The sequence below is a fragment of the Oncorhynchus kisutch genome, linkage group LG23, assembly GCF_002021735.2.
Source record: "Oncorhynchus kisutch isolate 150728-3 linkage group LG23, Okis_V2, whole genome shotgun sequence".
NCBI lineage: Eukaryota > Metazoa > Chordata > Actinopteri > Salmoniformes > Salmonidae > Oncorhynchus > Oncorhynchus kisutch.
The window spans coordinates 25,456,664-25,484,650 of NC_034196.2; the positions used below are offsets into that span (position 1 = coordinate 25,456,664).

Sequence of the window (27,987 nt, forward strand, 5' to 3'; positions counted from 1 at the left end):
AGACATCCGGAACACTACCTAGGATGGCATGTCCTATCATTGACAGTTGCCACACTTCTGTTTGAAATTTGAGTTCGAACTGCCTCAAAGGTGTCTCACAACCCTGCCAAGTCCTCTATCTATTTTTTACCTCTCAGATCTTATACCAAATAACGCAAAAATGTTCAGAGGATGTTAAACGCGCCCCAACCTTTGTCCATAGGGTGGGATAGTGTTTACAAAGACATAAATCACACGTTGAGATGGTCACTTAGGCCCTGTAGACCTATTGGACCAGACACACAGTCTGAATCTTTATGGATAAGACTATAAACTATCCAGTGGCTTCAAAGAGCTTTTTATTTGGAGACACCCTGTTATGGCACTAATGTGATTGTCTTTGGAACAAGGTAATGGACTCTCTTTAGAGATTTGTGAGTGAGTCATTCTTCTCTTTCTCTCCGTCTTCCCTTCTCTCTATCTCGCTCCACACTCCAACAGCCTACCAATAGCTGTGTCATTCCTTTCTAACTTGGTCAAATTCAATACATGGGTCGAAATGAACTTAGCTCTGCTCTAAAAATACAAAATTTTACACTCAAGCTAATAGGTGGCATTACGTTGGCTATCTACAGTGTTACTGTGAAGTTAGTTTCGCAGAAGGTAAAACTGGGGCTGGGCGATACGGCCTAAAAATGATATCTCTATTTTTTTTGTTCACAATATATACAGTACCGGTCAAAAGTTTGGACACGCCTACTCAGGGTTTTTCTAATTTTGTACTATTTTCTACATTGGAGAATAATTGTGAAGACATCAACTATTAAATAACACACATGGAATCATGTAGTAACCAAACAAGTGTTTAAAAAATCTACTATATTTTGTATTTTAGATTCTTCAAAGTAGCCAACCTTGCCTTGATGTTGAAATCAAGTGGCCTACCTTATTTCTCAGAATGATAAGGAGTTGCCAATTCCTTTTTATAATTGTGTTTTATGCTTATTGCACATTTATAAAACACAGACTAGACAGCAAGTATAACAGTATTTGGCTAAAATGCTGCTAGTGGTACATGATACCCCAATGCCGTGCAAACTGAGCATTCATTTTCCAGAATCAATGTTCATTGATACTCTCATTTTAGTACTGTCTGCTCTGCACTAAATTTGAGTAGTTGAGACGTAAAAGGGTCTCGTTAGAAAAGTTAACCTCCTCTTACAGTAAAATAATTTCTCAATGTGTTTCGGTGTCCATAGGACCGATTTCTGTTGGACCAAACCTCAAATGCAAATAGCGAGTTGAAACCGCTTGTCAGAGAGGAAGATATGATATTTCAACTTTGTTGGCATAAGAGGCAGGGGACGGGCTTGGTGTGTGTGTGTAAACCATAGAGGAAGAGGCGAAGGAAGAGGTTTCACTCTCGCTAAAATCTGTCCAAAGAAGTCCATTGCGTTTCTATGGGCTTATTTAGGACCTATGGGCTTATTTTTTCCCGCCTTTGGTACAACGACTCCCATTGTTAGGCCAGAGATGGGCATCTTGTCATTATACAGTTGAAGTCGGAAGTTTACATACATCTTAGCCAAATATATTTAAACTCAGTTTTTCACCATTCCTGACATTTAATCCTAGTAAAAAATCCCTGTCGTTAGGTCAGTTAGGATCACCACTTTATTTTAAGAATGTGAAATGTCAGAATAATAGTAGAGTTTGATTTATTTCAGCTTTTATTTCTTTCATCGCATTCCCAGTGGGTCAGAAATGTACATACACTCAATTAGTAGTTGGTAGCATTCCCTTGTTTAACTTGGGTCAAACGTTTTGGGTAGCCTTCCACAAGCTTCCCACAATAAGTTGGGTGAATTTTGGTCCATTCCTCCTGACAGAGCTGGTGTAACTGGGTCAGGTTTGTAGGCCTCCTTGCTCGCACACGCTTTTTCAGTTCTGCCCACAAATTTTCTATGGGATTGAGGTCAGGGCTTTGTGATGGCCACTCCAATACCTTGACTTTGTTGTCCTTAAGCCATTTTGCCACAACTTTGGAAGTGTGCTTGGGATCATTGTCCATTTGGAAGACCCATTTGCGACCAAGCTTTAACTTCCCGACTGATGTCTTGAGATGTTGCTTCAATATATCCACATCATTTCCCTCCCTCATGATGGCATCTATTTTGTGAAGTGCACCAGTCCCTCCTGCAGCAAAGCATCCCCACAAAATGATGCTGCCACCCCCGTGCTTCACGGGTGGGATGGTGTTCTTCGGCTTGCATGCCTCCCCCTTTTTCCTCCAAACGTACCGATGGTCATTATGGCCAAACAGTTCTATTTTTGTTTCATCAGACCAGAGGACATTTCTCCAAAAAGTACGATCTTTGTCCCCATGTGCAGTTGCAAACCGTAGTCTGGCTTTTTTTATGGCGGTTTTGGAGCAGTGGCTTTTTCCTTGCTGAGCGGCCTTTCAGATTCTGTCAATATAGGACTCGTTTTACTGTGGCTATAGATAGTTTTGTACCTGTTTCCTCCAGCGTTTTCTCAAGGTCCTTTGCTGTTGTACTGGGTTTGATTTGCACTTTTCGCACCAAAGTACGTTCATCCCTAGGAGACAGACCGCGTCTCCTTCCTGAGCGGTATGACGGCTGCGTGGTCCCATGGTGTTTATACTTGCGTATTATTGTTTGTACAGATGAACGTGGTACCTTCAGGCGTTTGGAAATTGCTCCCAAGGATGAACCAGACTTGTGGAGTTCCACAATTTTTTCATGATGTCAAGCAAAGAGGCACTGAGTTTGAAGGTAGGCCTTGAAATACATCCACACGTATACCTCCAATCGACTCAAATGATGTCAATTAGACTATCAGAAGCTTCTAAAGCCATGACATCATTTTCTGGAATTTTCCAAGCTGTTTAAAGGCACAGTCAACTTAGTGTATGTAAACTTCTGACCCACTGGAATTGTGATACAGTGAATTATAAGTTAAATAATCTGTCTGTAAACAGTTGTTGGAAAAATGACTTGTGTCATGCACAAAGTAGATGTCCTTACTGACTTGCCAAATCTATAGTTTGTTAACAAGAAATTTGTGGAGTGGTTAAAAACTAGTTTTAATGATTCCAACCTCAGTGTATGTAAACTTCGGACTTCAACTGTGTACAGATTTCTGGTGTGAATGTGGAGGTGCACACAGCACAGAGGATCGAAGGAGACTAGACCAAAAATACAATATGAGAACAAACAGACATAAACGCTTATAAAAACGACAAATTACAAAACCTAGATTCTTACGATACAGGCATTTGGAAAATCGCACGAATACATTGAACATATCACCCAGCCCTAGGTCAAACTCCTACTCAATAAAAGGGTGATTTTGAAAGGACCTTTTCATGTCAATGTTTTTGTGTAAAGCTACGCAACAATAAACCTCACAGAATTCCCCCTTGCCCCCAACTCCCACCACACACGCATGCACATACTGGTACGCACACTGGATGTGTTCAAACATAAAGAGTAGTTAACTAAAGCACACTTGTTTGACTCTTTACCACAGCTTAGATATTTCAGCCCACTTATTTCTCACACTTCATCAAGGCACTAAGTCAGATGTATTGTGGTCACTCAGGGCCTCATTGTCAGTTGTGTTAGCAACCACAACTGTTTGACTTTGAGCAGAAAATTCACAAAGGTTGTTGTCTACCTTTTGTACGAAGGTAAAAGTCAACTAACCTAACCTGTCACACACTGTAACCCAGTGTCACACACACGTACAGTACACACGCTGTGCAATGGCTCAGTAATCAGTGAACCCTACTCCGATGAGGAAACCGAGTGTGTGTGTCTTGGAGCTGTGGCTTCCTTAAGTTAAAAATAACTGCCAGAGCGGATACGCTCTTGGCCCGGGCCAGGCTTGGACTAGGAGGACTAGGACTAGCCATTGAGAGAGAGAGAGAGTGCAGTGTTGAGCTGAACCCGGCATGAAGCCTCGGCATTGTCTGGGCCTTCCTGTACACCCTGGGAGGAGGTGGACGCACCGTTTCACATGCTCCCTACTGATACGCTGTGTCCGTGTGTCTGTATGCGCGTCTGATGGTGGATACTGTATGTGTGGCATTGAATTTTGGTGTCATCGTGTCGTATATGTGTTTACATAATGTGTGTGTTTGTGCGACTGTGCATGCTTATGTGTTTTGTGGTTATTGGTGTTTTTGAGGGGCTTTATGTACTACACTGTATTTGTTTGTGCAGTATATAACATAAAGCCACACACTCTCACCCCCAACATATATCTTAATGTTATGTGTTAGTGTCTGATAAAGAATGCAGTTGTGGTGGGTGAGTGACTTGTTGTTAATGGTACAAGCTGTGATGTACCAGACCCCTACCACAGAAGAGGTACGCATACTGTATACAGTATGTCACTCTGGTTTATTACTGAAAGACATATAACTAGAGCATGTCTTCTCCTCCCAGCTTCAAAAGATAAGCTGGATTTATCTCTCAAGTAGAAGAAGAGTTTACTTTCAGCATCTTGTTCAGGGTTATCTATGTGGGTTTGAATGGTCAAGTATCTAACTTGGGCTTACTCAAGAGTAATGTGAGTCAATTTAACACACTTTCATTTAGGAATTTCCAGATGTAAAGAGGGAGAGAAAGTAAACTAAAAGAGTGGTGTGTCATCAAAACATCAAAGGATGCATTTCAAAATGATACACTACCATGAGGAATGTTGCTAGTATATGGGTGCACACTTTCAGTTAGACATGTAATGATATACAGTATTGTACATTTGGCTACAGGGCAGTGTTTTTACTAATGCTATTGAAGGTTACCTATTATTTACATGGTTATACCGGTAGGAAAGAAAAGAGTGCAGGAGTCTGAACAGACTAAGAACTAGATAAGTTGTGGTTTGTATCTTGAATAACAGTCAAACTGAAAACAAGTACCTTGTTTTTTGTTGTTGCCTTTCAGTTTTGGACTTTCAGTAAATCAAGATGCAAACCACAATGTGTCTTGTTCTGAGTCAGGTACTTTGGAATCTCTTAGGGGTGAGTGAGATGAGTAATACTTGAATGTCTCCTCGAGTGAAGACCTCGACCTGTAATATACAGTGCCTTCAGAATGTATTCACATCCCGTGACTTAATCTGCATTTTGTTGTGTTACAGCCTGAATTTAAAATGGATTCAATTGAGATTTTGTGTCAATGATCTACACTAGGCAATACCCCGTTATGTCAAAGTGGAATTATGTTTTTTTTTTTTTATGTGTACAAATTAATTAAAAATGAAAAGCTGAAATGTCTTGAGTCAATAAGTATTCAACCCCTTTGTTATGGCAAGCGTAAATACCCTGAACAAAAATGTTTTTTATTTAACTAGGCAAGTCAGTTAAGAACAAATTCTTATTTTCAATGATGGCTTAGGAACAGTGGGTTCAGGGGCAGAATGACAGATTTGTACCTTGTCAGCTCAGGGGTTTGAACTTGCAACCTTCTGGTTACTAGTCCAACGCTCTAACCACTAGGCTACCCTGTCACAAACATAAAAGCAACATGCAACAATTTTAAAGATTTGACTGAGTCAGTCAATTGAAATAAATAAATTAAGCCCTAATCTGTGGATTTCACCTGACTGGGATTAAAGATATGAATCTGTTGGTCACAGATACATAAAAAAGAAGTAGGGGCGTGGATCAGAAAACCAGTCAGTATCTGGTGTGACCACCATTTGTCTCATGCAGCGCAACTCCATTACATAGAGTTGATCAGGCTGTTGATTGTGGCCTTTGTAATGTCCCACTCCTCTTCAATGGCTGTGTGAAGTTGCTGGATAGTGGCGGGAACTGGAACACGTAGATCCAGAGCATCCCAAACATGCTCAATGGGTGACATGTCTGGTGAGTTTGCAGGCCATTTGAAGAACTGGGACATTTTCACCTCCTAGAATCTTCTAATCAAATCTAATTCTATTGGTCGCATACACATATTTAGCAGATGTTGTTTCTGGTGTAGCGAAATGCTTGTGTTCCTGTGCTGGCATGGTTACACATGGTCTGCAGTTGTAAGGCCGATTGGACATACTGCCAAATTCTCTAAAACAACGTTGGAGGCGGCCTATAATAGAGAAATTAACATAAAATTCTCTGGTAACCGCTCTGGTGGACATTCATGCAGTCGGCATGCCAATTGCACGCTCCCTCAACTTGAGACATCTGTGGCATTGTGTTGTGTGACAAAACTACACATTTTATAGTGTCCTTTTTATTGCCCCCAGCACAAGGTGCACTTGTGTAATGATCATGTTGTTCAATCAGCTTCTTGATATGCCACACCTGTCAGGTGGATGGATTATCTTGGGAAAGTATAAATGCTCACTAACAGGGATGTAAACAAATTTGTTCACAACATTTGAGAGAAATAAGCTTTTGGTGCATATAGACAATTTCTGGGATCTTTTATTTCAGCTCATGAAACATGGGACTAACACTTTACATGTGTAAGTTCAGGAGTAAATATTTGCTTAATAAGTAACCTAATAAGTTGAATGGACTCACTCTGTGTGCAATAATAGTGTTTAACATGGTTTTTGAATGACTACCTCACACATACAATTATCTGTAAGGTCCTCAGTCGAGCAGTGAATGTCAGACACAGATTCAACCACAAAGACCAGGGAGATTTTCCAATATCTCGCAAAGAAGGGCACTTATTGGTAGATGGGTAAAAATAAATAATAAAGCAGAGCATGGTGAAGTTATTAATTACACTTTGGAGGGTGTGTCCACCCAGTCGCTACAAAGAAACAGGCGTTGTTCCTAACTCAGTTGCCGGAGAAGAAGGAAACTGCTCAGGGATTTCACCATGAGGCCAGTGGTGACATTAAAACAGTTACAGAGTTTAATGGCTGTGATAGGAGAACTGAGGATGGATCAACAGCATTGTAGTTACTCCACAATACTAACCTAAATGACAGAGTGAAAAGAAGGAAGCCTGTACAGAATAAAGATATCCCACAACATGGATCCTGTTTGCAATAATGCACTGAAGTAAAAGTGCTAAAAATGTAGCGAAGAAATTAACTTTATGTCCTGAATACAAATTGTTATGTTTGGGGCAAATCCAACACAACAAATCACTGAGAACCACTCTTCATATTTTCAAGCATGGTGGTGGATGCATCACGTTATGCGTATGCTTGTCATCAGCAAGGACTAGGAAGTTTTTCAGGATAAAAAGAAATGGAATAGGACTAACACAGACAAAATCCTAGAGGAAAACACAAGGCCAAATATACACTGGATTTGCTTACCAAGACAACATTGAATGTTCTTGAGTGCCCTACTTACAGTTTTGACATCATCAGCATGAAAATCTATGGCAAGACTTGATAGCTGTGTCCAAATGATCAACAACCAACTAAACAGAGTTTGAAGAATTTTCAAAAGAATAATGTGCAAATATTTTACAATTCAGGTATGCAAAGCTCTTAGAGACTTACCCAGAAAGACTCACAGCTGTAATTGCTGCCAAACGGTGATTCTAACATGTATTGACTCAGGGGGTTGAATACTATGTAATCAATATATATTAGTGTTTTTTTAATGTTTATTTTTACAAATGTTAGAATTCTTCCTCAACTTTGACATTACATAGTATTTTGTGCAGATCGTTGACAAAAATTAGATTTAAACCCATTTTAATCCCACCTTGTAACACAACAAAATGTGGAAGAAGTCAAGGGGTGTGAATACTTTCTAAAGGCACTGTAGGTCTTCAGGAAGTTGTAAAACTGACCTAATATAGTTAGTATAAGTAATTGACCCACAAGAAACTACTTAACATCTTTTTCAATTTCAAAACATCTGTCAAACTATGATTTTGGCGTGAACTAACCCCTTAAGCATCTCTGCACTAGAGGTCGACCGATCAATCGGAATGGCCGATTAATTAGGGCCGATTTCAAGTTTTCATAACAATCGGAAATCTGTATTTTTGTGCGCCGATTTTGCCGATTTAAAAAACAAATGTACACCTTTATTTAAGCTTTATTTAACTAGGCAAGTCAGTTGAGAACACTTCTTATTTTCAATGACGGCCTAGGAACGAGGCAGAACGACAGATTTTTACCTTGTCAGCTCGGGGGACCCAATCCTGCAACCTTACAGTTAACTTGTCCAACGCTCTAACCAATTGCCTCACGAGGAGCCTGCATGTTACGCGAATGCAGTAAGCCAAGGTAAGTTGCTAGCTAGCATTAAACTTATCTTATAAAAAACAATCAATCAACAACTGTCGTTGCTCCAATGTGTACTTAACCATAAACATCAATGCCTTTCTTAAAATCAATACACAAGTATATATTTTTAAACCTGCATATTTAGCTAAAAGAAATCCAGGATAGCAGGCAATATTAACCGGGTGAAATTGTGTCACTTCTCTTGTGGTCAGCGCACGCAGAGTCAGGGTATATGCAACAGTTTGGGCAGGCTGGCTCTTTGAGAACTAATTTGCCAGATTTTTAAGTAATTATTACATACCATTGAAGGTTGTGCAATGTAACAGGAATATTTAGACTCATGGATGCCATCCGTTAGATAAAATACGGAACGGAATAAATGTTTTGTTTTCGAGGTGATAGTTTCCGGATTTGACCTAAGGCTCGTATTTCTGTGTGTTTATTATAGTTAAGTCTATGATTTGATATTTGATAGAGCAGTCTGACTGAGGGGTGGTAGGCAGCAGCAGGCTCGTAATAGTCAAAGGTATATGGTTTAGAGAGAAATAGTCGACGCATTATAATTCCTGTAATAACTTGCGGCTGACCTTGAAAGGGGTTCCTTCGTTATTTTACCGTTCATGTCTTCCATAGAGAATGTCTTGATCTACTTCAAATAAGGTCTGTGTTTCGTGCAGGCTTAAACCGCCTCTGCATTTTGATACCCGTGTAAATCTCACTAGGATAAAGTAACGTTTGTCAAAATATTTTCATGAATCCACTCTATTAAAAAAATGGTCTTCGCTTATATTTAGCCAATATTGATCAGAGTTACCTTGTCCTATGGATATCTACACAGTTGTAAAATTGGCAAGGTGGTGTAAGCCTACACGAAACACAGACCTTATTTTAAGTTAATCTAAAAAATATCCTATGGAATAAATGAATGTAGGAACCGCTTTTCAGATTTTGCTAGAAGGTGTCATGGGAATTATGACTCGCACTTTGGTAGTCAACTCTTACCATGTCCATTATTAAAATAGGATTTCCTGCATATAGAAATGACAGTTTTTGTTTTCAACATTCATCACAGGTAACTTAAACTCAAACAGTTGAGAGTATTTGTCTCCTAAACAGACTCTTCAGTATCATTGTCACTTCAGAGCTGTGTGTGTTTTACAGATGGCAGAGAAAAGCAGAGCACCAGTGTGGGACTATTACATGGAATTGGCACCAGGGAAAGCAAGGTGTCTTATTTGTGATAAAGATGTAAGCATGGGGTCAGCAACGGCTAAATCAAAAAATACCACCAACCTGTGGAATCACCTTAAGAACACCCATCCAAAAGCCCATATGTATTATATTAAGTTAAAATAAGTGTTCATTGTTCATTCAGTATTGTTGCAATTGTCATTATTACAAAAATGTGTGTATATATACAGTATATACACATTTTTTTAAATTGTCAGATTAATCGGTATCGGCTTTTTTTATCCTCCAATAATCGGTATCGGTATCGGCGTTGAAAAAATCATAATTGGTCGACCTCTACTCTGCACTCACTGTGTTTCTATCTCAGCCTACCTTCTTCTTAGCAGTACTTTCCTTCACTAATCTGAACCTCCATATCAGGGCCTGTTTCCTTCATCCGCCTGTCCAGTTAATCTGAACGGATGGGTGTACAGTATCCCCACTAACACGTATTTCCCTCCCAGATAATGGATGAGTGACTAATGGGAAAGGCATGATCGGGATACAGACGAGGGTCAGGGTCCCACTCCCCAGGGGTGTAATGAGGTACAGCCTGCTGTTCCTTATCAGATATGGCTCTGATTGAAATCATCTGTTTTATATCAAATAAAGTACATTCTGACTTGACCCCGCTGCTGTGTGTGTGTGTGTGTGTCCCACTCTCCTGAGATAATGAGGCTCACTGTAGGACCCACAGGAGGGGAATAAAACCCTCTAAATGCCACATTGATAACCTGCTCGCCTGAAAGGGGGTCCTGTCATTCAGTAATAAATACAACTTCAGTGTACACAGTGGCATATGTCGAGTGTTCCAGGGCAATTTGGAAGTACCCCTGGCAATGACAGGAATTAGATGAGAGTAACTGCCGCCGGACTGGGAGACAGTGAGGCTCACAAAGGCTGCAGTCCATTCATTCTCTCTCGCTCTCTCTTTCTTTCGCTCTCTGTCTCTTTTTCTCACTCTCTTTTTTCTCTCTCTCTATCTTTCTCTGTTTCTCTCTTTGCCTCACTCTCTCTGCCATGTGCAGGCCAGGATGTCTGCTGTACTGTACTACACTTGAGTATTTAGTATTGGTGGGCTGCCAGAGACCAGGGACTGTGGCTTTAGGACTTGGAGGGATCTTTTTCAGCACTGAGGTTAAGGTGGCCACTCCGGTCCTCTTCCCTATGAAACTCTACCACATTGTGGCTGGTCTAAGAGTGTGTGTGTGTTTGTCTCAGTGTGTGTGTGTGTGTGCGCGTGTGCGCATGCGCGTGTTTGGTTTTACTATCCTTGTGGGGACCAGAAGTGCTCTCAAGGATAATAAAACAAGGAAAATTCGGACAAGTGGGGACATTTCAGCGGTCCCCACAAAGAAAAAGGCTATTTTAGGCTTAGGGTATAGGGTTAGAGTTAGGGTTTTAGGGTTAGGGGTTAGGGAAATTAATCTGGGAATGAATTGTTTGGTCCCCACAAGTATAGTTAACCAAACTGCCCAGTTTTTACATAATCAGGTCAATACAATTTTTAAATGATTTCTTAGAAATTTTTCAATACATTTTCATATTTGTAGCTACTTTTTAAGTAAATACCTGCAGTCAACTTGTGCAATACATTAGGAGATCAAGCTGATTGCGATCTTCAATTAACCTGTCACATTATTGTACATTATGAAGCTTACCATCGTTCCCTAGAACAGTTGAGCCAGTCACGTGTTTGTAAATAACGGAACGGAGAAAGCAGGAGCAGTGGAGTCCAGCTGTGTATTGACAGGGGTCATGTTTTATATTGAAAGTCAACAGTGTTTTTTGCTTCAATAGAGTGATTAGGGTCATGCAACTATAGTTTTCCTTCACAGAAAACATATTAGTGCACATTTGGCAGAAAATAGCTTCATTTTCATCAGATGACAACAGAAGTGCAATTCTATATTTTGTCTTAAAAAACGATGCACGGCCATTATATGTCTAATATTCATCATAGAAAGCCAGCTACATTTCCAAATGTTTTGCTTAAAGTTAATCTTGCATTTTACCTGAGAAAAGTAGGCTACACCGAAAGGTACTAGAGAAAAGTAGCGCTGTCTGCTGATAGAATGCCTCGTTTGTTAATTCTCCTCTGAGTGGAAAAGTGCAACTGAAGCACAGAATTAGCATTTTGGTCATATTTATTTTTACCTTTATTTAATAGATGCCCAATGGGCTTTTTTGTGGGATTTCTTTGGGCACCCCTTGTGTACTAAGCCGGTAATACTGTAAATCCCAGAATGAGAGAAGGGCGGTATGATAATATGAAAATCTGGTTAATGCCCAACCCTAGTAACTACAAGGAAATAACCAGTGTGACATGAAAGTGCAGGCAGTTACACAAAAGGTGTGTGAAAAGTGGTAAGGCCTGTAGTCAAGTGTACAGGTAGCTGTAATGTTGGTCAATCAGGTTTTGAGGCATAATTTAAATTGTCTGCATCTAGAACTCAGTACTGAATAATATGTATGTCTACTACTCTGTTTCATACCAAGAGCCTACTGTACAATATGGAAGTCATTTAGCAGAATAGACAGAGTTTTTCCCCAATTCAACACTTGGGCAGCAAACCTCAGTCACACAAAAAACTCTCTTTCTAATGGCCATGGCTCAATGGGAAAATTCCATTGTTAGATATTCCTCCTCCCCATAAAGTGACCTTTTTCCTCTTTGAGGCGCCTGTAAACTGCTGAGACAAGAACAGGTTTGTCTGTGAGGTTGGGATGGCTGCTGCATGGAGGAATCTAGTGATCCACAGGCCCAGGAATGCACTCAGACAGGATGTTATGTCACTGCTCAGCAGCCCTTCGTGTTTGTGTGTGCGTGTGTGTGTGCACGTGCGTGTATATTTTCCAGTAGCCACCTGAGGGGTATATGCAACTGAAGTAGGATCAGGGAGTTAGCTATCTTAACTGGCCTAAAAATTCTGAAATAATATATATATTTTTTAATTGTACCTTATTTTACTAGGCAAGTCAGTTAAGAACAAATTCTTATTTTCAATGACGGCCAAGGAACAGTGGGTTATCTGCCTGTTCAGGGGAAGAACGACAGATTTGTACCTTGTCAGCTCGGGGATTTGAACTTGCAACCTTTCGGTTACTAGTCCAATGCTCTAACCACTAGTCTACCCTGGGGGGGGATAAGCTTGAAATGGGCGTGGTCTAAATGACTCGACAACCAAAAAGTTTAGCTTTCTTACTTAACCAAAAAATCAAGTTATTTAGTTATAAAATCAAGTTATAACTCATTGATCCGGCTTTGTAGTATACCCTTCAGGCTTTTGATTGTGAACATAACCATGGTTACGCTTCTAAGCAAGCCTGATTACTGTTTGTGGGATTCGTCATGGTTTCACTACTTCTCTTGTCTATAGTGTGCTTCTAATGCACGGCTCAATCTCTCCTCACTCTTCCCTGGTTGTGCGTTTCTCCTTTTTCTATCTTTCCCTCTTTCACAAATGCAAAATGCACACATGCATGCTGTCGTTTTCCCCTTCTCCTTATTTTTCACACGGCCTCAGTCCTTTGCTTTCACCCTCTCCCCTCCCACAGTCACACATTCAACTTTTTAACTAGCTCTGTACAATCTCATAAGCTATTAACCCCTCTATCTTTTCCTCTCTCCCCCTTCTCTGTCATTCTCTCTTTCTGCCCTCTCTTTCTCTCACTCCCCCCTCTCTTTGCCTCTTCTCTCTCACTATGTTTGGATAAAGCTAAATGGTGTGATTGTGAGTGCTCTGCTGGTCGTCGGCCCCTCCGCTCCGCCTCCCCGTGTCTGTGGAAAGTCTGACGTGAGCAGAGAGAGCGGGGAGAGGGGGTGGGAGGGGGGAGAAGGAGAGAGCCAGCAAAAGGCTCGGCGGGTGCACAGCAGCGCTGCACCGGCCAGGAAACTCTCTGTGAACAACAAGGCATGGCCGGCCGCCTTCCACTGATCCAAGTGAGGAAAGACAGGAGCTTAGACTCAGGAGTCAAGTCTGTAAGGAGTCAACTCTACTGTAGTCTTACACAAGTCAACTCCAGTCTATTAGGTGTCAACTCCACTAGTTTCCCAGGAATTCCATGTAACCCACCATTTAAGTAGACACTATGTTCATCCACTGTCTTTGTTTACAAACTACTCCCCAAAAATTATAGTACCAGAAATCTGTGATTTCAATACGTTATGTTATTTGACCATGGGAAAAGTAAAAGAGCTATTGTGTAAGTATTGTGGGTTAGATTGAACTGAGCGCTGTGTGCCAGTTATGGGGGTAGGAGGGTGGTGGGGCACAGTGGGGTCTATGAGAGAGAGACAAAACCTACCAAAACTAGGCCGCTCATTTACACGAGGAGGTGTCACATTGCTTCCAAGGGGCTTCGTGGTGGTGTCGCATGTCGGCCCAGTCAAAGCGCTGGGGTTTTAAGAATGTGGGTCATTTGATGTAGAGGTACTAAAGTGTGTTGTTTGCCAGTGAATAGGACCTTCTCACAGTGACAAGGTGAAAAGGCGTGTGAACAAACACGGGTGCCTTTGGGCCACACTAAAGTGCTCCGCTGTATTCTACTCTGTCCCCCCAATCCATACAAGCCCTGTTATTATCCAGCACAGGAATGGATTACTGGGATCACATCTGATATGGGCAGCAACATGCTAGCTTTAGCTATAGGATACCCTATCAATCCCCATTGTCTCCTCACTAGAGAGGATTATGGTTGTCCAAGACAATGGATTTAACCAAAATGACATTTTGAATAGATTGAAATTGTTTGGATACACTTTGAACTATCTGTTTGAAGTGTCTGTCTGTGTATGTGTAATTTAAAAAAAAATCTATGCACACTATATATATTTATATTTTTGCTGGTTTATTTTTGCTGGTTTATCTATTTTTGAATAGAATCGTATTGCACTCCACCACATTTAAAAAAAATCTGGTTTAAACTTTTATGTTTTTATCCTGGGGATCTTCTTTGAACCCCAGAACAGTGATGAAACGTGACCTGGTCATTCAACATGCCTAGAATCCTACTTCAAAAACTGTATTGAATGGCATTAATTCAACATTTAAAATCAGTATATGGTGTAAACTCTGCATACATACACATGTTATGTTGTTTTCTAACTCCAGCCTGCTCTCCTAATTGGCTGTCCTCTGCAGATGTTCAGATCGGGTGGTTCAAATTAGGCCCCAGATTGCTCACACACAGTTTCTTATGAGAATATAAACTCTTTTCTCTCCCCGCTCCCAAGCGGGTGGGCGAGTGAGTGTTTATATAGACTGGTAATGTGAACCTCTCCCTCCTGTATGATATGAATGCGAGCAATCCCTTCTCTTTCCCAGTCGTTCTCTCACTCTCTCTCTTGCTGCACTGCCCTTTCCAGGTGGTCATTGTAAGTAAGAATGTGTTGTTAATTGACTTGCCTGGTTAAATGAAAGTAAATGAAACTTTCTCCTACCCTGCCTCCTCTAGGTGGTGGTGTTCTTGCTGTGCTCAGGGCTGGCCTGCTGTGGGGCGGAGCTCAGGGGCGTGTTGGCGGCCCAGTGGTCCGGCGATGACAGGAACCGAACGCAGCGACACAAAACCTGTGTGGAGAACCAGCAGTACCGCCATCAGGACCTCTGCTGCCTCAACTGCCAGGCCGGTAAGGAGAACCCAGGCCCAAAACCTGATCTAGAACCCAAGCGATAACTTTGGTTATATACACTGCCAGGCTATCAGTACAGGCCAGCAGAATCAGAGCTACTAGAACCTGAGCACGGAACCAGAACTACAATCACACTTTATAAATAAAACATAGTACCAAAGCTTGAACCAGTCCTTCTAATACATTATCAACAGGCCTTCCAGAGAGGAGGGAACTCATTACTCTGACTATAACATTATTTCAGTCAGAGTAATGCCAACTATGTGAGAATAGCAGAGCAGAGCGGAACCTATGCCCAAGCTAGCGGCAGGGAACCCAACCCAGGCTCTGTAACAACACCCAGTAGTAAACATTAAGGGAGGGAGTAGGGTTTCTTCAAAAAGTTGTGTTACTAGCTGAAATAGTCCCATTAAAACCTAACCACTGCGCTACTGATGCCAGCACTGTGGAATGAGCCAAGGATATTACAGCAACACTAGCACCATTGCTATCAAGCTACTGCTAACAAGCTATTGCTATTTCCAATTAGATGACCCGTTTGGACCTTTTTAGGTCAGTCAGATAGGAAAAGGCAGAGAGACAGATTGAACTGCCTCTATCTCTAGCTAGTTAGTCAGGAATGGCAGTGAACTTTTCAAGCTTTTCCTCTGTACATTTCTCACGTTCTCTCCTTCCCTCTATCGCTCTCTCTCTCTTTTGGGTGTGATAGTATCAGTCTTTTCTCTAAACACATGATAATCAGGTGCCTAAAGCATGTCATGCGTGAACGGGCCGGGAAAAATGCTAATGTTACATCACAACCAAGAAAGTAGATGCAAAACCACTGCAGTAGTATATAGTTTGCATATGCCATGGCTATGTGTCTCTGTTCCAGTATTAGACATAGGAAAAGCACACACACATGCATACAGACTACCACCATCACAACAAGCACACCACCCCTTTGTCTTACTCGAAGAAATGCTTCAGGCTAAATATGTATTTTGACCTCAATAAGGTTATTGTTAAGTATTAATCAAACAAATAAACAGCCTATAACAGACTATTTCTGTTTGTAAAAATGTTATTGGTTGATGGACAGGTACGTTCGTGGGCAGGGCGTGTGACCGGGACATGGAGCAGGGGAGATGCTTGCCCTGTGATCACGGCCACACCTACACAGAACACTCCAACGGGATGAACCACTGCCTGCCCTGCACGCACTGCCGCAAGGGTAATGAAGTCCTCTGCTGTTTATTTGTAGTCCTGTAAAAGAACAAACAGTTACCTGTTACCTGGCCTCTTTTAGCTGTCCTTAAAGAACTGTCTTACAAGTTTGTGTCGTTAGAAGAAGAGACTCTCCATTTCACATGAAGTTAGCTATTAGCTAACCACAATGTCTCTCTCTCTCTTGTATCTGTTGCCAATTCATAAACTATTAACCAAGGTAGACACCAATTCCGGGAGTCTACTCATGGAGCTTTGGGCATTCACAGTTTAGCTTGATATACTTTTGTTCCAGAGAGTACAGAAGAATACATGGTGGCTTTCTCCCTGTCCTCAAAGCTCCATGATAATTTGATACAGTGGTATTACATGGCATACAAGGGTGTGCCTGTCTTAGTTTTTTTCACACAAACTGAATGCAGAGTGTGTGTTACCTGTCTCAGGAAAGTTGTGTGTGTGTGTGTTCGTACATTACCTTGCAAAGCAGTTCGGTGTGTCTTTGTGCCATGTGAAAGGCCTGAAAGGAGATAACTGTTACAGGGGAGGGACATGTTTTGTGTTGTGAAAGAGCTTTATTATGTGAGTGCTTCAGTGCATACATATCTCACAGTAAACATTGGAAAGATTAGTAATAATAACTTAGTAATATATACCATCTGAAACAGAACTGAAAATAAACTTTTACCTAAACTATTGAATGTATGATACAATATATATACAGTATATACATACAAATATATGTGGACACCGCTTCAAATTAGTGGATTCAGCTATTTCAGCCACACCATTGATAACAGGTGTATAAAATCGAGCACACAGCCATGCAATCTCCATAGACAAATACTGGCAGTAGAATGGCCTTACCGAAGAGCTCAGTGACTTTCAATGTGGCACCGTCATAGGATGCCACCTTTCCAACAAGTCAGTTTGTCAAATTTCTGCCCTGCTAGAGCTACCCCAGTCAACTGTCAGAGCTGTTATTGTGAAGTGGAAACGTCTAGGAGCAACAACAGCTCAGCCGCAAAGTGGTAGGCCACACAAGCTCACAGAACAGGAACACCGAGTGCTGAAGCGCGTAGCGCGTAAAAATCATCTGTCCTCGGTTGCAACACTCACTACCGAGTTCCAAACTGCCTCTGGAAGCAACGTGATCGCAAGAAATGTTTGTCGGGAGCTTCATGAAATGGATTTCCATGGCCGAGCAGCCGCACACAAGCCTAAGATCAACATGCGCAATGCCAATTGTCGGCTGGAGTGGTGTAAAGCTTGCCGCCATTGGAAACGCGTTCTCTGGAGTGATGAATCACGCTTCACCGTCTGGCAGTCTGACGGACAAATCTGGGTTTGGCGGATGCCAGGTGAATGCTCCCTGCCCAAATTCATAGTGCCAACTGTTAAGTTTGGTGGAAGAGTAATAATGGTTTGGAGCTGTTTTTCGTGGTTCGGGCTAGTTCCAGTGAAGGGAAATCTTAGCACTACAGTATACAGTGACATTCTATACAATTCTGTGCTTCCAACTTTGTGGAAACAGTTTGGGGAAGGCCCTTTCCTATTTCAGCGTGACAATGCCCCCGTGCACAAAGCGAGGTCCATACAGAAATGGTATTACGAGATCGGTGTAGAAGAACCAGACTGGCCTGCACGGAGCCCTGACAGCAACCCCATCGAACACCTTTGGGATGATTTGGAACTTTGACTGCGAGCAATGTTCCAACATCTAGTGGAAAGCCTTCCCAGAAGAGTGGAGGCTGTTGTAGCAGCAAAGGAGGACCAACTCCATATTAATACCCATGATTTTGGAATGAGATGTTTGACGACCAAGTGTCCACATACCTTTGGTCATGTAGTGTATGGTGGGCTGTTCTTAAGCCCGACGCAACGTGGAGTGCCTGGATACAGCACTCAGCCGTGGTATATTGGCCATATACCATAAACTCCTGACGTGCCTTATTGCTATTATAAACTGGTTACCAATGTAATTAGAGCAGTAAAAATAAATGTTTTGTCATACCCGTGGTATAAGGTTTGATATACCACGGCTGTCAGCCAATCAGCATTCAGGGCTTGAACCACACAGTTTATAATAGTACTTGTGGGTGGGTCTAATCGGGTGGGTCTAATCCTGAATGCTGATTGGTTAAAACCACATTCCAGCCAGTGTCTATTCCACAAATTGCCAATGGCTAAATCTATGACCTTAAAATGCTTATTTACTCTGTTCCATCTGACTGCGCAATCCATTGTCTCATCAGCCCAGCCAAGCCATTTATAATTTTGATCTCCACTATATAAAGCATCTAGACATTATCTCACATTGCTTTTAGACTAACATTTAGTTTTCATCAGTAGACATTTGCTAAATATTTTTAATATTCAAATTCAATCTCCTGCTGTCCCATACAAATGAACGTGTCGGGACGAGACAGACAGACAGGCAGCGTTTTTATGGATATATACAAAACTACAACAAAACACAGCTAATTTGCAGTCTTTCCAGCTTCAGTTTGAAGTGATTGTTACTGTAGCTGTGTTGTTGGCTAGCTCCTCTGAACGATGGTGTTCTGACGAGTTAGCACATTTTCTATGCCAGGCGAAATCACGCCTCATCAGCTTATTGTTATGGAAGTATCCAAATAAATGTCACTTAAACAAATGCAAATACAGCTACTTTGCTGTTATTCTGGCTGCACTTTTTGACATGACTGTAAGTTAGCTGTAGTTGGCTAGCTAGCAGGCAAGGGATAAGAACGTTGCCAGCCAGTTTGGCAATGGAACATTTAGAACGAACGACTGGGTGGCGTCTATAGATAGAGAACAAAAAGACTGAACGACTGGGTTGCGTCTCCAGCAACCCAGATATGTGTAGGGACTATATCTTGTGGAATTATGAAATAGTATGAATAAATTCATCAAAATAACTTTAATGAAAATATGTCAATCATTATTTGAATATGTTGTATAAACCTGTTGTATAAAAGTGATAATGCCCTCGAAGCCGGTGTTTGCCCTAACAACACCCATGCCAATATATCCTCCAAACACCAGCTTCTCGGGCATTAACACTTAGGGTGTGTTCGTAAATTCACTTTGGAGTACCAGAGAGTGTAAATTTAGAGAACTGTCAAATTGTCCGTTCGTAAATTCAGAGCGCTTCGCTCTTGGAGTGTTTCGAGCACACACTGGACACTCTGGCCGAGGAGTAGGGTTGATCAGAGCGTTCTGATTAAGCTGTTTTCATGTTATCCAGAGCGTTGGTGACTGTAACTGTGCTGTTGGCAAAAATTTAATTAAGCTGTTTTGCTGATGTTTACTGACACCGGCCATATTCATCAGGTGTTGAGCGTTTGTAAATTCATCAGTTATTCTGCGCTCTGGTACTAAGACGAGTGCTCTGAAATTGGAGTAGATAGCAAGAGTGAATGTACGAATGTGCCCTTAATTACGCTCGCTCTCACTCTCTCTCTTTTTCTCCCTCTTCAGATCAGAGCAAGACAGTACCTTGTACCAGTACCACAGACACCCAGTGCCAGTGTCGTGCGGGCACCTTCTGTGTGCCAGAGCAGGCCTGTGAGGTCTGCAAGAGATGTGCCAAGTGAGTGCCACCCTAAACATTTAGAACACTACTAACATTACTACTACATTTAGTCCAGAAATCCCCCCTGTAGACCTACTAAACAGCAGCCTGGTCTCAGATCAGTTTTTACTCTATAGCCAACTTCTATTGTCATTGTCATGAGTTGTCAAGGAGTTGGCAAGACCGCACAAATTGATCTGAGTTTAGCATTATGTAATTTTTAACCAAGTGTCTACTGCACTAGCCCCTTCAAAAATAAAATACTAATTCCTTTTTCTTGTCTTCCTAGGTGTAAAGTGGGGGAGGGGGAGGTGAAGAAATGCACCCCCATTTCCAACACTTTGTGTAGGAAACTGGACGTCTCACCTACCCTCCACCTCCCTACCCTCCCCACCCCCGCCCCCAGCTCACCAAGGACCATAGGTAGGCCTACATATGTCTTTAGCTATCTGTTTTATAGGCTCTGAATCTTTTTTTATTGAGGACAGATTAAATAAACAGAATGAACTGTATATAGTTGATACACTGATATTTTAAATAACATGACACTTGCTTGTTAGTGGAGCGCAAATTCCTAATTTACTGAAGTCATAGGTTATGGGGTGTTTAATTGTGAAAAATAAGCATCGTTTCTATCAAGTCTGAGATGTGATTCTGAGTGGTTGTGTTTCCTCATTTCTCCTCCCCAAAAGCTACGCCATTGGTAATTCTGCTCCTGCTCTTCCTCCTCTCCATTGGGATTGGTGTGTGGCTTTGGATCAAGAAGCCATGTACATTTCAGCCAGGTGAGTAACAAAAACAAATGTCCCTCGCCACTCGCTGTGTATTGAAATACATATTGACACAACACTGCAGATTGGTTGTCTGATATGGTTGTTGTCTAATTCTCCATGTGTTTTAGTTTGTCTTTCAGGTTCAGACAGTCGCTGTGACTCCAATGAGATCGTGAAGATTCCCATCGTAAGTTTTCCCCTCTCTACTCCTTCAGTTACAGTATGTCTTTGGGGTTATGTTATCTATCAGTGTAGATAAAAAATCTGAATTCATCATGAGGGGACAGTGGCCCGTGGGTCTGCGTACCTACATACATGTAGTCAGACCCGGCTCTATGTTACATTTTGTTGTGTGTCCCCCACCGCTACCTTGTGAGCACAACATTTTAGTGCCCCCCCCGTGACAGCAGAGAGTTAATATCATGCGTTGAAAAAATGTTGCCGTTTTAAAGCAAGTTTGCTGCAATTCTACACATTTTGCAATGGGGCGTAGAGAAGATTTCGCAACTCATTTCATACAATTCTACAAATTTTCCCATGGGGCAGAGAGAAATGTTTGCATATCTAAGTGACTAACAAAATCAATGGGGGCCCCTGGTCATTAATTCAACCATGATTACTACAAGTTTAGATAACTGGCTAGACTAAACTTTTTAGCTGACATGGGCTGATTGAGTGACTGCCAATTACTGACATAACAAGAGAAAAACTGATGATGCACAACCACATTTTGAAATTGCACCTTGTGTATTCTACCATTATAACTCTCAACAGTAAGTTGAGATCCTGACTGAGTTCCTAAAAATGTATCTGCGGGCCTATAAAAGGGGGGCTGGGCCACCAGTTGACCATCCCTGGTGTATATCAGTCTGTTGGCTGTATATGAATCTTCGGAGGGGAATTGTTTTCATGCATCTTCTCAGAATGTCTCAGTGTACTTTGATCTGCTAAGTGACACAGTCGAAGGTCATAGTGATGCGTCACTCACTTTTTCTGGTCTTGGCAGAAGATTAGTCACACCGGCCTGAACCATATCAACTAATTATGATTACATCTATGATATGAATGTGCTCTCTCTCTCTCTCTCTATGTAAATCTCTCTCTTTTAGGATGAGAGTGGACCCACAGCAGAGGAGAGACAAAACAGCCAGAACGCTGGCCTGGAGGAGGAAGAAGCAGAGGAGGTCCGTCCCGAGTCACGTCCCTTGCTGCAGGAGACCCAGGGTAGGCTGATCAAGGCCACCCCTCCCCTGAGCCTGGGGGAGGACGAGGACCGTGGCCTGGGTGACAGCCTGCCCAACACCACCAGCTCCTCCCAGACAAGTTTGTCGGCCTTGCCCACCGCTGGGGCAGCCTCGTCGAGCAGCTCTCCCCGACACAGCCCCTCCACCCAGAGACTGCAGCCCACAGCCGGGGTGAGAGAAGGAGGGAGAGGTGGTTGGGGGGCAGTGGAGGGAGGGAGATGTTGAAGAATATGGGGGCAGAGAAGGTTAGAAGAGGGCAGGTACCTTGCAAGAGAGGGGAGCAGGGGGAGCATGAAATCAGGGGGGATTGGGGGACAGGGACCCTGGGGATAGGTATGGCCTAGGACACAAAACCAAACAGACCCTGCTAGCAGCAGATCATGTGAGCACGGAGACGAGTTGTGCATTCCTGCAGCAGACACATATCCTGAGAAGTGCAATAACAGTAGCACATTGCAAGTTTGAGTATTTTCACCAAGGCAGACTTTCATAACACTAATAATATTTTACTGACAGTATTTCTGAACACAAAAGGGATTTTGTCCTCGGTAGTCTGTAGAAGGGCTGTGGTTAACTCTTGTTTTTTCTCCTGTCGTGTTTCAGGATGATCCTCTACAGAAGAGATTGGTGCCCCTGCAAGGTAAGGGACCCCGCACAGAGCTGGAGTGTGGTCCGGGTTCTAGTACGGAGGCAGTGGTGTAGTAGAGGGTATACGCAGCCTTATACCCACTTATTTTTCAGTGGGTATTGCGTATACTCTCTTCTTAATCCCAACTGATACGTATTTAAGTAGTGTGGTGGAAGTATACGCTGTATAAATTAATAAGGCTGATGGAACAGATCAGAATGTTTAGCATAAAATGTTGATGAACTATTATTTATTTGTTCCAAATTGCAATTGCTGGAAAACACCATTCTAAAATGCGCACTGCACATGCAAGCAGTTTCATAGAAATAGATGGAAATATCCGTTAGAAATGTATCATGTATTGATAATATGACTAGCATAATGCCTTTGGCTGCTAGACAATGAAACAAAGTTTTTTTTTACTAAAAAAACAATAGAACAGGAGAACGCATGAGTAGGTCTTTATACAAATAATTGCCTCCATGTTTCTATGGTGGAATTTTTGCAATACGCTACTTTAAAGCAAGGTAAGATATGCCTATGAAGTAAAACTTCCAGGTGTCAAACGATTAAGGAACAGGAAACATGTAGCAGTGCTAATGATAGGCCTAACTGTCTTCTGATAGATGGACAGGCTTTCCCAAAAACCTTCTTTATTAAATGTTAATTAGCTACAAAGTAGCCTATGCCTACCTGTCAGAATGATGTCATGATTATTTGCATCAATCCAGTGGACATTTATTTAGCCTACTCCATCTTATGTGCAACAGAAGCACAGCTAACCAAACAACAGTGCTAGGTGCCTGCACACTTGAATTAAAGGGTAACTACACTCAAAACTCAACATTTCTTAGATTTTTTTCCAGACCTCAAAAGGGGTCTCCTGGTATGGTTCAATCATTGTTATGGACTTAAAACATACAATTCTGTTGAAGAAGTGTGACCCTTGAGAGTGAAAACCTAATAAAATAGGGAAGGATCTGAAAACTATGAATTTCTGACTCCGTTGACAGCCTCATTTATTTGTTTCAACTGTACACCTAATCTAAGCCTACTTGCACAGTACAGCTTGGCTTGGCCTGACTGTGAAAGACCAATATGGGATTTATGGTTTTAGGTCATTCAGAGTATATGTGACTGTTTCTCATAGATTTTTTCACACAGGATGCCTTGGAAAAATTAGAGTATACCCACTTCTCCAGTCACCACTACACCACTGTAGGGAGGGGTTCCACAAACACCATAAACAACACATTCATCATATCCTGACTGCGGTCTGTTCAGAAGAGTGAATTGTTACAGAACAGTCTGATAGAAATGTATTGTCTATAAGTTACATTTTATATGCAAGGTTTGAGTATTTCGACTTCTTGAATACACTCCATAGAGATGGAATAACGTCGAGTTCACGTCAGCCCTCAGCAAGTCAAAACAATAATGAATTTGATGGATTTTATATATGGATTTTATGTCCTTTGTCACTCATTCATCCTATGATGAATAGGGATTTGAATTGAATGAATAGGGACTACAGGAATACGGAATTTACCTAAAGAATAGTTTTTGCTACTGAACTATTGTCAGTATAGCTTGGCTTTGTTTTTATCTCTGCCTGAAGTAAATTGCGTGTGTATAGCACTTATTTACTATTGGCTCCACGGTTTAACCTTGTTAGCTCTGTATTCAGTGGTTAATTGCTTTACGAGTTAATTCCCCGGCATTAAGAGGTTAGAAACAATTTACAATTTGGATGCTAAAAAGGAGCTCTATTGTAAGGCCGAGAAAATGAACAAAATGTGACGGGGAAAGCACACCGCCACAGATTCAGGAACAGATCATAGTTGATGCAGAGCTACTTTAGTTCATTGCATGACTGTACATGTTTATCTATTGTTTAATATATTATTGTTTTCTGCTTGAGAATTGTAATTCATTTAAGTGAAATCATCAGGAAAGGAAAAATTATGATAAAGAGTTATGCTTTCTAAAATAAAGGGCAGGAGTTTTTTTCCTGACCATGTGACCAGTTCAGGAAAAAAGTCTGGACCTCACTTATTGTCTATAACTAAAGCATATATTTTCTTGGTGGTCAGGAAAACAGGAAAACTCCCCTATTTTTGATATCAGCAACAATGAATTAGCAAAGATGTAACCAAGGTAACACTTCTTCTCCTTTCTCTCCCCAGGAGATGAGACATCCCTGAAGAAGAGCTTCGACCTCTTTGACGAGTGCCTGGATGTGCGGATCCACAACAAGTTCTTCCGCTACATTGGTGTCAATGACAACCACATCAAGATGGCAGAGAGAGCCCTTCCTGGCGACAAGGTGTACGACCTGTTGAAGAACTGGATGCAGAAGGAGGGTCTGAAAGCAGACATCAACGCACTGCTCCAGGCCCTTCTCAGCCTGGACCAGAGGCGCTCCGCTGAGAGCATCGCCTTAGCTGCCATCAAGAGGGGCTACTACAAACACGCAGACACGCCTTGACACCCCCAGCCCACTGGGGGCACTGCCTTGGAGACGCGTGTGGATTGCGATTAAATTAAAAACATTGTTGAAAGACAACGTCAACTCTTATTGGCCTAAATGGTCTGATGTATTCGGCCTTCAGGCCAGTGCTTTCTTATAAAATGGAGGAGTTGGAGATGGACATTGTTGTCTTTTGAAGATCAGACAAAATGGTTTGGTGTATTCGGGCCTATAGACCAGTACTCTCTAATGCAGGGTTTAGAGATGGACGTTGTTGTCTTGCAAGAAGACATCAACTGTAATCGGCTAATATGGCCTGGTGTATTCGGTCTTGATAGGCCAACACTTTCTAAAACTAAATGGAGGAGTTGGAGATGGATGTTGAGGTTATTTTAAGAGATGGCCTCAACACAAGTTAGCGGCCATTGTGGTCAGATGTAAGCTGAGGTGATTGGGTGGGTCTGAAGCTCACCTTTGATTTCAATGATTTTATACCCTGCCCCTTCTCTCTGAAACTGACATGGCTTATAGGCCAATACTGACCCCTGGGACAGGGACATACACTGGTTTGTAGGAGTGGCATTAGCTAGATTTTGGCACTGATACTGCGTCTTCTTGATGCACTGGCCTCTGGCACATGAAGGGTTTAGAGCAACAGGTAACAAATGCCCATATTAGGAGGAAGTTTAAACTACAGGTAAAGAGACCATATAAGCACAACGCTGTAAACAAAATGACAGTAAAATATGGAACATGGTTGACAATGCAGATTGATATGAGTCATAACCGTATTAGAAGTTTTAACGACAGTTAAAAATGGTCCATTTGAATATTTACATGTGTGTGTAAATATGTCTCATACGGTGGCTTGTTACTGTTTACAAATTCCAGAATTTGTTTATGAATTGAAATGTGCCATAGGCTCATTTAAAGTGAATAAGTGCAGGTAAGGGCAAGGAAGTTGTTTTTTATAAATGCAGAAGTGACTAAACTGAATGTTTTATAGACTGCATTGTTAGTTGTTTTGTTTTTCAGTGTTAATGCATTCTCACCCCACTGGGCACAGACGTCAATTCAACGTCTATTCCACTTTGGTTCCAAGTGATTTCATTGAAATGACGTGGAAACAATGTTGATTCAACCAGTGTGTCCCGTGGGACACTTGTTGGAAGTTATTTCCATAGCTATTTCTTTTGTTAGTCAAATGTTTCTAAACAGTTCCTACAAACACTCAGAGCCCTCAAGGTTCCATCTTTTTTTATTTATTGACATTCATTGACATATTTATTTTAAACGGATGGTGATTATGTGTCATTATTTATGCCATTCCGAACAAAGCAGCCCTGGAAAACTAAAGAGCACAGTAATGTGTTACTACATTATCAAGACTACATTTAGCTACAGGGCATCATGACTGAGATCAAGTAGACAGGAGTGGCTGAACTGCATTTGGGGTTAACCCTTTCCTGCTTGATGCCGGAGCACTGATCAAAGACTATGTTCAGTGCACATACGGTCAAAGAAGTTCATAGTTCCATATGCCATTTCTGCACATAGAGTTTCTTATTCAACCAAGGTGGTCATGATAATGTCCGTTTTGTGTTAGGGCTCTTGTAGTGATTGTTAACACAATGTTTTTAATCTATTTGTGGGCTATTGTGAGCCTTTCTCTATGTGGTAGAGGGCAGACTTTTCAGGCCTGAACTAATATGCCTGATCCACACTATAGGGGCGCCCCAAACTGTACTTTTCACATTGTCCAGTACAGCTCTGCTTGGTTTGGCTCGGTAGTGTGAAAAGGCTACTAATGTATTGATACAAAGTTGGACCCCTTTATACATGTCAACAAACATGTATATACAGGTACGCAAATCACATTGCTTCTCATTGTTTGGCTCTGACAAGAAGATTAATGAAAGCTTTTCAGGATAGTTAATCCACGTTTATTTCCTGTAGCGTCTTTTGTACAAACATTTGTAAGAGTGTATTTATGTGCTTCACAAAATATATATGTACATACATACAGTTATTAACAAAAAATAAAAACCTCAAAGGAGAAGGAACTGAAAGAAGTGTGAAATAAATTGTGTAGAATAGACTTAGTGAGGCCTTAAGTGGTGAAGTACTAGCATAGGATGTTAGACACATTAAACTTGGTGTAGCCCCTTTTTCCCTGTAGTCTAGTGGTTACACTTGTGTAAAGAGGAAATCATTATATTTTATAGTTGAGATATGAAGCTACAGTGCTGGCACTGCCATCTATTGACAGACAATGAAAAACCAGCCTGCATCAATTTCTAGGGACCTTGTTTTTTCTTCATAATGCTTTTCTACAACCTTTTTTAACACATCCCTTCTGTTACAATATTACCTTTGAGACTGCTTTTGGCTTTTTTTTTATGAAGTCTTAGGAGTTAGGGTTATGAATTGGTGTTCACATCATGTTTGTGCTCTGGCAATTGATTTGAGAGTAGTTGTTTTTTTCTCTTTGTACTTCTTCCTATTTTACTACAAGCCTCACACTTTTCTGTTTATTTGTTGCATAGCTTAAAAACATGTTTATACTGCCCATGTAAATGTTTTATGAACAAAAAAAACTCTTTAAGTAATTTTCTCCCTTAGACAATTGTTTGCTTGTGTCTGGATTTCAGATACGAATGTAGCAAAGCCATTGTATGTTTAATGTCAATTTTAAATAAATGGTTTGTACAAATATCTTGTATTTGCTTTTTGTATTTTTGTATAAAAAATAAAAAAACGTAACTCGGCAAGTCAGTTAAGTAAAAAACTACGCTGGGCTAATTGTGCGCAGCCCTATGGGACTCCCAATCACGTCCAGATGTGATACAGCCTGGATTGAGGCCTGGATAATTAATTAACCACTGAGTGCATGCAGTATTAATGTATTTCTATAACAATGTGTGAAACAATGACATATTATTAAAGTAACTGTCCAGGGAAAATCGTACTTATAAAAATCCAAAGTGCACAGTTCCTATGCAATTTTAATGCA

The 27,987-nt window shown here is 41.4% G+C and overlaps 1 protein-coding gene across 1 annotated transcript in view; it reads left to right on the forward strand.

Annotated features, from left to right (window-relative positions):
• Positions 1-27,689, forward strand: part of tnfrsfa (tumor necrosis factor receptor superfamily, member a) — a 38,660-nt gene extending 10,971 nt beyond the window's left edge. Inside the window, exons 2-10 of the mRNA XM_020457765.2 lie at positions 14,905-15,076; positions 16,161-16,292; positions 19,766-19,877; positions 20,149-20,282; positions 20,552-20,644; positions 20,761-20,819; positions 21,742-22,047; positions 22,480-22,516; positions 24,691-27,689. Coding sequence (XP_020313354.2) covers positions 14,905-15,076; positions 16,161-16,292; positions 19,766-19,877; positions 20,149-20,282; positions 20,552-20,644; positions 20,761-20,819; positions 21,742-22,047; positions 22,480-22,516; positions 24,691-24,992 — 1,347 coding nt within the window. The 3' untranslated portion in view covers positions 24,993-27,689. The remainder of the gene's footprint in view (positions 1-14,904; positions 15,077-16,160; positions 16,293-19,765; positions 19,878-20,148; positions 20,283-20,551; positions 20,645-20,760; positions 20,820-21,741; positions 22,048-22,479; positions 22,517-24,690) is intronic.
• The last annotated feature ends 298 nt before the right edge of the window (positions 27,690-27,987 follow it).